The sequence below is a fragment of the Cyprinodon variegatus genome, unplaced genomic scaffold (genome assembly GCF_000732505.1).
Source record: "Cyprinodon variegatus isolate N-32 unplaced genomic scaffold, C_variegatus-1.0 Scaffold582, whole genome shotgun sequence".
NCBI classification, from domain to species: domain Eukaryota; kingdom Metazoa; phylum Chordata; class Actinopteri; order Cyprinodontiformes; family Cyprinodontidae; genus Cyprinodon; species Cyprinodon variegatus.
The window spans coordinates 335,757-344,683 of NW_015151035.1; the positions used below are offsets into that span (position 1 = coordinate 335,757).

Here is an 8,927-nt window from a genome sequence, read left to right on the forward strand (position 1 = left end):
CACAGATTTAGTCATAACACCGGGGTGTGGAATGGGATCTCCGGCCCTCTGCAGCTGTAACTTCAGCCACCCGTTCATTTAACAGTCATTTAAAGATGTTTTAAAGCAGGAACTTTTAACGTAAAACTTCATCTGTGTCATTTGATAAAGATTATGCCAATACTTTCAAAAATATGTAGACGGGCAGAGTCCCTCTGATAGAACAGTCTGGGTACTTGTCTAGCTAAGCTAACTGGGTGGTACTGGCTGTAGGAATCCCATGGGTGAGCCGTCAAATCTTCCGCTGCCTGTATTCGTCTGTAGGGACTAAAAAATTAACATGAACCACTCATGGCGTATGTGGTAAAAAATGCGAGAAGCCAAACAAACTAAAATTCTAAGATTAAATAATCAGAAATGATCCAGCTGAATCCACTTAGGGTTTAGCTTTAGATTGATTAGAGGTGAACAATAATGATGCTGAAGCAGTGGTTCTGTTAGCCTGTTTTTTTTTAAAAGCATCTGCCTTTGAAGAAACAGCAGTAATTGTTGCCCAGCGGATAAGAATGGAATAAGTTGGATCTCTCCATATTGATTTCTGCTCTTCTGATTCCCTTGCAGATCACAGGCTACAACAAAGGGCCATGCACGGATTGTACTGGAGGACATGTCTCCAGGACAGGCTTGTTATGGATGATGAAAAGAATATTTTCTTCTTACAGAGATAACAAAAGGCATGAAAGGTGTTTGTTTCATTTTTTTTTTAAATAGGGGCTTTGTTAAAGATACAGTTTCATTGTACATTATTCTAAAACAACACAATCATAACTTTAAAACTGAAATATATTATTCTATTGTTATTTAAGAAAATCAAAGTAAAAAGAACTTCAGCACGATTTAAAAATTGCTTTCTCATACATGTTTTGGTTTACATTCTATTATTCATCGTCTTCATCTTTTCTTAAGTGATATTTTCTTGTCTTAGCAGCATCAGAAGCAGGGCAACATCTTACATTCTACATTGTGGCCTGTCTAAAAGTCTTTCTTCTCTCCTCTTTTCAGAAGACAAAGAGAGCATTTTTCATATACTGCAATTTTTCTTGCTCCCAGTCCGCCTGGCCCCGTTTTCTTGCCTCAATCCACGACCTCTTTCTGATTTTACTTCATGTTCTTTCTTCTTTGTCATTGTTGCTCCCTCCTGCTTCATGTTTCACCCTCCTTTACACTGATTGTTTTTGTTTTGATTTCTCCCCCAATTAAAGAAAATGCAGATCTCTGTGAACTCTCCCTGATCTTCAGTCGTCCTCCAGGTTGTTGCCGTAGACCATGCCTGACTCCCACAGCTGCACTAGAGGAGTCTTTTGTCTTGGAGTTCGGGGACTCTTCCGCATCTGTTTGGAAAGGAGAAAAGAAGAGTCATGCATATATATTTATATTAAAAAACAGGGTTATATACATAAAATAATGTTGACAAGTGGAAGGAAAAGTAGACAGAGTTCTGAAACCCTTTATCAGAAAACAACCTGGAAAGTATTGCTTAGAGCTGTATTCCACCCCCTTTACTATGATTCCCCTAAAGAAAATCCTTCATCTTTCTTTGAAAGTTTCCTAATTAGTAACTGGAGTCCCTCTGTGTAGAAATTCCCCCTGTGACACCCTTATAAATCTGTTACATAATGTCAGTGCAAAAACAGACCAAAGAATAGAGCAGAGAGCTGATACAGAAAGTCAGAAACATTTTATTGGGCTATAATAAAGTTTTTGAAGCTTTAAACCATCACATGATTAAAGCTCGGTCCAGAACTCACACACTGAGTGTGTGAGTGTGTGCGTGAATGGGTGAATGACTGAATGTAATGTAAAGCACTTTAGTCAAGTCTCCTGACTTGAAAAAGTGCTATATAAGTACAGGCCATTTACCATTTACCATGTTGCCCTGTTGGGCCAGGATTATGGATCATCATAAACAACCTTTCAGAATCTACTTAAAATATTCATGTTTGTATGATTTTCTTTTCTTTTTTTTTCTTTTTATTTTTTTTATTTTTCTTTGTTTTGGATCTGCTGTTTATTTTGAAGATTTTACAATAAACAGCAAGTAGGTATAATGTTGAGATAACCATTCACATTGTCAAATGGTGGTGACAGTACCATTGGTGACAACACCAATTATGCAGTGGGGATGCAGTCATGACAAGGAAATTGGTTAGAGTTCAAATGAAGATGTATGGAGCTAAATGCAAAGTAACCATAAGGAACATTTTTGTCACTACAAAAGACTGTATAGTGGGGTAGAATTTCATCATCCTGCAGGAGGCCACAGATACAACCAGAGCTAGAATGTACAGTAGCAGTTCAGACTCATTCATTTTAATTTGTCTGAATGGCCCAGTTAAAGTCTAGAGAGCTATAGCCAAGTCTCACAGAGGAACTATGGGGGCTACCATTTTTTTCTGCCAAGAATAAAAAAAAAAAAGCACCTGCTGTCTGAACAGTCTGCATGTCTGAACAGGCTGTTTATAGGGAGAAAGAGCCCTGAGAATAAACTGATGTTTTTTTTTATTTTGATTAATAAAATCGTGTGGAGTCTGTGTCAATAGGATGGCAGCTGCATGAGTGCTTGAGTTCAGCTATACATGTGGAGCCTGCAGTCTCCACCTCCCCATCTTCCCTGACCCCCACCCCAGCTGACTGTGTCACTGTAGAAGTATTGATATCTTTCCAAGCTTTTCAGGCTCCTCATGGCATTTCCATCTACTGCTATGGACTCAAGCAACTACAAAGGTATTTTGCTGATCGGAACATTAGGCTATTTTATTACACTATCCTTCCAGTTCACCATCACAGTAGGGTCAGGAATTGATAAACCACCTCCTGTCATAAGGAATAAATGAGAAAGTACCAATTTTGGAGCCACGGCTATCCAGCTTAAGTAAATGCTGACCCTGTTCAATTGGAATTATTTTGGTTTTGGAAGTAAAACAGGAAATTTATCCAAATGACAATTTGTAGAAAGACTACAAATTAATGCTTACACATGCTCCCCTACCTTTCTTACTAGGATTGAGCTTTTTATTTTTATTTTTTTTTATAAAGGATAAAAATGGTCCAACTGTCAATTTTTTTACGCCTCACTTTCTGCACACAATTGAAATCTGGCCATCTAGCGTTTCCCTCCATTTTACAGTTGTGAACTAATTTGTGTTGGTCACCAAACTGAAAAAAATGCAGTAAGATGTTTGTTATAATGTGTCAAAATGGAGGAAAATTAATATAAAATTGTGAATGAGGAAAATTTAACTTCTTTAATTATACATCTTCCTCACAGATATGATACTAAGCTGAACTGAGGTTTATGTGACGTTTATCCTGACTAAGTCAAGGTTTAGGGGAAGTCTCTCCTGCAGAATCTGAAGTTTATCCCTAAATCCTTATCAAACGAAGGCTTGATGCATTAATAAGGAAAGAGAGTCAGAAAGCACCATGGAGAAAGATGTTAAAATGCTCATGCTGATGTCAGATCAAAGCATGCAGCTAAAGACCAACACCTTAATACCTCGCCAAATTACACAGCGAACTCAGGTATAATCACAGCCACATCAGTTTCTAAAAGATTAAAAACCCATAAGACGGGTTCCAAAAGTCAGTGGGAGGGAAACCGGTTCTCTTTTTTATCTCCGGAGTTGAATACATGACCATACACACAAGCCTCCTCAAATGGACACACATAATCCCACTTTCCACACTGCATGTTACTTTTCCTCTCAGTCTCAAGGCTGTTTGCCTTCTTCCCTTATCTGGCGAGATAAGTGCCTTGCTGTGTGTTCAGGACCTTATCAGACATTTGTGTCCCATATTTGGTGCAACAGAAAAGCTGACATCCTCCCTGGAGGGTTTTATCCATTATAATTATATATTAAAGTCCAGAGCAGTTGCAAAAATGTTCATAATCTGGCTGCTAGGAAACTGCTTGAACCCCTAATGCATCGTCTTAATTAAGACATACAATACAAGCTTTGTATTTTTTACTAAGCAGCAATCAAAGGGAGTCTGGGAGGTGATTTGCCTACATTTTCATGTTCTAAACAGAGTGCGCCATTCATTTACAGGGCAGAAAACCCTTAAAACTGAACAAGAAGTTGTAAGGGGAAGGAAAATAAAATGCCAACAAACCTCTGGATGGAAAATCTTTTCCTCTTCACTCAGGACAGGCTGCCAAGCAGACACCTTGTCCACTGACTGCCACCCTGAAAGACACAGAGGCAATTTTTACAAGATAAACCACAAGAGCAGAGAGGAAAAATGTTTCTGTCACGATATCTCTGCTGAGGAGGCAGTAAAAAACAGTTGAGTGACTATAATGTGAAGGATTTCACTGAACACCAATATAACACAATCCAAGAATAGAAGCAGATACTAAGGATCACATAAAGTTGCACAATTAAACAATGTTATGTAATAAGCGCTGCGTCATAGACATGTAATTGCACTCTGGCACACCCAGGGTCGATTTAGGCCACTTTTTATTGAAACAATTGACAGCTGCATTCTTTTATTCATTAACATTTTTATTCTTTAAACACCCTTCATTATTACATGTAGCCGTGGTTAACAAGCCTTCAGTTTCACCTCGAATGAGCTGTAACTATTAGGAACTCTCTTTTTAAAGCAGCTTTCGCTTTTCTACATATATTGCAGTAAGAAAGGATCAAATAATTATTGAAGATAGATGTAACAAGTGCTTGAGGAGACTGTATAATCCATCTATCTGTCCTAAAAGGCTCAATCTAGCTGTAACCAACTTTTATTGATGTCCATTCTGAGATGCTTGGAGCATTCCAAGGTTGATATGCATCATTTCCTTTGTTTATTACATTGACCTCATTCTACTTCACTGTCATCCCATTTGTTTCTATACAAAAGGGAAAACTACACACCCTTCAAAATATAAAAGTGCTGTCCACAAATATATATTACTGTACAAAGACAAAGGCAGAAAAGCCCAAATACTACATTTTCACGGTGGAAAGAACAATGGATCAAGCCCAGACCTTTGCACTGCAAGTATTTTTGTGATGTAATGACATAACCGAAGATCTAAGGATGATCTCAGAAAAAGTTCAAAGGTTTTTGTCTTTTACCCTCATTATATACTTAGTACAAAGCAAGACCCCCGTTTTTAACTCACCAATTAAATAAAAGTTTAGGTAGACTTTTTATTTCATCAAACTTTTCTGATTTCAGATACATTAAAGCAATATGACTCATTAGTTTCCGCTTTTCTGTTATTACTTAGACGTCCTTGTGGAGATTTTTACCAGTAGGGGATGAATAAAGTAGTGTGTACGCAGAGGCAGTTTTAAAGGGGGTCTTTATCATTTTCCCACTGATTAAAAAAAGAGCTCATACCCACTTACAGGACCACATAAAAAACATTTTCCTAATTCACTAACCTTCATATGCTTCCCTTCTGCTATTGGACAGTTTCCCAGGAGCTGGCATTTCTTTCGTTATGGGTGATTCAGCGTTGTTGATGCCCCCATAGAGGCTGAGCCGTAAGGTGTGGAGCTCCTTCTCCCTCTCATTGGCCTCTTCGATTTCCTGCCTCACTTTTTCTAAATTAGCTGAGGTGCGAAGCTTAAAAAAGGGGTTCCCCTTGGATGCTGCCTCCTCCTTCTCCACCAGTACCTTCTTATTCTTTGTCAGCCCATCATATCCCCTTGTCTTCTCCAATGAGTTGAAGATGTTTTTGGTTTCAGGAGCTGGATCGGCCGTTGTCTTTACTCTAACATTGTGGGGTTTCTTTGCTGGAATTGTTCGGCTATGTTCTAGGATGATTATCTGAGATCTGGTTCCCTCAGAGGACCTTGACCCCCGAAGAATAGTTTGATCTGAACCTTTGGCAGGGATTCGGCTCTGAGAGTGATTCAACATCATGGATTTCCTCTCACTGTAGGTATGGTCTGGGGTGGAGGCACCAGATTCATCTTGACTCTCCATAGATAAACTCAAATCTTCACTGCTGCTAGACGAAGAGGATAAGGTTTTATGTTTCAGTGAGGCCATCATTGGAGAGCCTGGAGCAATCTTCAGGGTCTCAAAGAGCTGCTTTCTCTCCTTTATTTGGCTGGCTGTTCCTTTGTCATAGAAGCCTGGAATTTTCCCAATCTTAACCAGATCTTGTTCTCTTCGGGACTCTTCATGGATCTCATGCAGCATCTTTTTGCCGGCAAATTCCCTATCCTTGTTTTGGGACCACTTCGGAGTTACCGACTGGCTAAGCAGGCTTCTTCTCAAAGGAACTTCTACGTACTCTGGAGAGGTTCGTTGGTTTGGAAGTCCTCTGGATCTCCTCAGGCTCTGCTCCCGCTCTATGGCACGTCTGATCTCCCTCTCGATGGGGGTCTCTGCAGAGGCAGGGCCTGTAGAGTCTACAGACATGCTGCTGCTCAGAGTTCTGAATGTTTGGAAGTCTGCTGACACGCCGCTGTCGCTCTGGCTGTCATCATGCATGTCAGTCCTCATCCTGACGTCTCCCTTAGGTTTAAGAGGTATACCGCAGCTGTTGTCCACCTTAGGTTCTTGTTTTTGGACTGCCTGGAGATACCTGAACAGCACTCTGTTCTGTGACCTTACAGCTGACTTGATATTCTCAACTCCGGTCTTATTCTGCCCTTCAACTCCACCTATTTGCTCGTTTTCACCCTGTGTTCTCTCCCCCACCCTACCGCTCCTTTCTGTTACAGCTGCAACATGGCCTTGAGAGGCTTCCCTGCCCTGATTGGTCAGCTCCATGGCAACAGCCGAGCCAGGTGGAGATCCCTGAGCAAACACCTGTTGTACAGCTTCCTGGTTTAGTCCTCTGGGACACAGCTTAGACTGGCTTTGTGGCAACACTGCCTCCTGATGCCTGACTGAAGTACCTGCAGGTAGGACAGTGTCTTTCTCTTCAGGATCAGAACATGTAGATTTCAAACCCACACAAATCAACTCAGGTGTATCTAATTGCTGCTGACAGGCTGTTAACTGTGTACCTGCTTCCTCTTCTTCTCCACTTTCATCAGCAAAAGGAGGAGAGTTCAGAGTGCTTCTGTCATTGCAGCTAATGAAATCTCCGGTCTGAAATGTAGGAGTTTCAGTTTTATCATTACAAATGTCAAAAGAATTATGATGAATAGATATGTATTTGTCCTGATAAGCTGGCTCAATTACTTTAGGTGTCTTTGGGCTTTCTCTAATGTCTTTATTTGTATCGGGTTCACTGGTCCACTCCCTGACCTCACCCTCCAGGCTGTAAAACCTATCTTCCTCACAATACTCTGCTAGTGATAAAACACTGAGCTGCAGAGAACGTAGGAAACCCTCCTCACACAGATTATATGCTTGCTTAGATTCCTCTCGAACTCCTGATGACGTTCTAGATCTTTCTTGTGATTCTGCCAAACCTTCTTTAGTCCCTCTAAAAGTGCTCCAACTTAAATCGGCAGATTCTGGATTTTCAGTTTTATTTTCATTATCAGATATACTGATTGTCTGGCTCCTCTGTGGATCTTCGGCTGCAGACTCCGGGGCATCTAAGTCCTCCTCAGGCATTGCCTTGGGGGCTTTTCTGTCTTGCAGAGAAACATTGTGGCCCACGGTCACGCCCTCTTCACCCTGCATCCCTGCTAGAAAATGGAAAGGACCCTGTTCCTGCCAGGTTCTTGGCTTTGTTTCCATGGCAGCAGGACTGCTGATGTAAAAGGTTTGGAGCAATCAGGTTGTTGGCCCTCCAGCCCTGAAAGCATGAGGGAGCACAGAGAGCAGTGTGGTGATTAGCAGAGTTTAACAACAGAACATTGTCAGTCACTTTTAATGCTATTATTACAGTTGCTGCACCACTGCATGAATCATCATCTGTATTCAGTCTGACATTTATTGTGCAAAAATGCTGAATATAATCTTTCATTTGCATTTTAATGTTTCAGTTGGTCTAAGCTGATCACATAGAAACAGCTTTAAAACAAGAATGAAATGGAATAGTGTAAACTTAAATGTTAGAATCCTACATATCTTCCAGTTGAGAAACATCCATCTCATTTAAAGTTATCAGAGGTTAAATTGATGTTTGCATAGAAATAGATTCCTTACTTCTGAAACTTAAACAGCTTACGGAAAATCTAACAAATACATATCAATGAGCGCGCAGTTGTTAAATGGTTGATGGGTATGTAAACGAGGATTAATCAGAATCCATTACCTCAGAACCCAGTCCTGCTGTGGAAGCCGCTCTGTTGACAGTCAGATTTGTAATTATGCACAGCAAATAATAAATCGAATGATGTCTAGACATCTTCTGTGTGCTTGTTATGTCAATAACAGGATTGTTTCTCTCATTTGTCCTGTGAATGGTGTCTTTTTTTGTCCTGATTGTATCTGACCTACAGGGGAAAACTGGAGAAGCCTTTTTTATTTTTATTCATGTATAAATTCTTTCATGTATATGCATTGTCCCTTTTCAACAGAAAAAAAAAAATTATGTTCTGTTTGCTAGATGAATCTTAGCTCTTTTTGTTGTCCTATGACCATTTAGCTGAAAGAGAAACAACCTTGCTAATAATTCTGGAACAAATAGTTTATGTAAAATATTCAGTCATTTCCGAAAACAGACATAACAATGAAAAATGGTTTGAATTTCTACATTAAGAGATTAAAATGTGGTCTTTAAGAAAAATTATTGTAGTTTGTTGCAAAAGTAGTCACACCCCTTCACCTCTTTTTAGTTTTAACATTCAAATCTGAAACCTTTTTTTACTTTTATTTTTTCAAATTTATGTTCCTCTATTTCCACTGCATTTATGTTTTTTTCCCTTTTTCCCCCCAGCTTTTATTGTCATTAAACTGTCACAAGTACAAAGCAACGAAATTCCCTCTCTGCATTTAAACCATTCCCTTGGGGAACAGTGTGG

The 8,927-nt window shown here is 39.8% G+C and overlaps 1 protein-coding gene across 1 annotated transcript; it reads right to left on the reverse strand.

Annotated features, from left to right (window-relative positions):
- Positions 1-782: 782 nt before the first annotated feature.
- LOC107095887 (mitotic interactor and substrate of PLK1-like) lies at positions 783-7,572 on the reverse strand. Its single transcript, XM_015392253.1, has 4 exons — positions 7,506-7,572; positions 5,433-6,902; positions 4,153-4,226; positions 783-1,370 (listed from the first exon to the last, which is right to left on the reverse strand). Exons 1-4 carry the CDS (start codon positions 7,570-7,572, stop codon positions 1,275-1,277), a joined length of 1,707 nt encoding a protein of 568 aa, XP_015247739.1. The 3' UTR covers positions 783-1,274.
- Between the last annotated feature and the right edge of the window lie 1,355 nt (positions 7,573-8,927).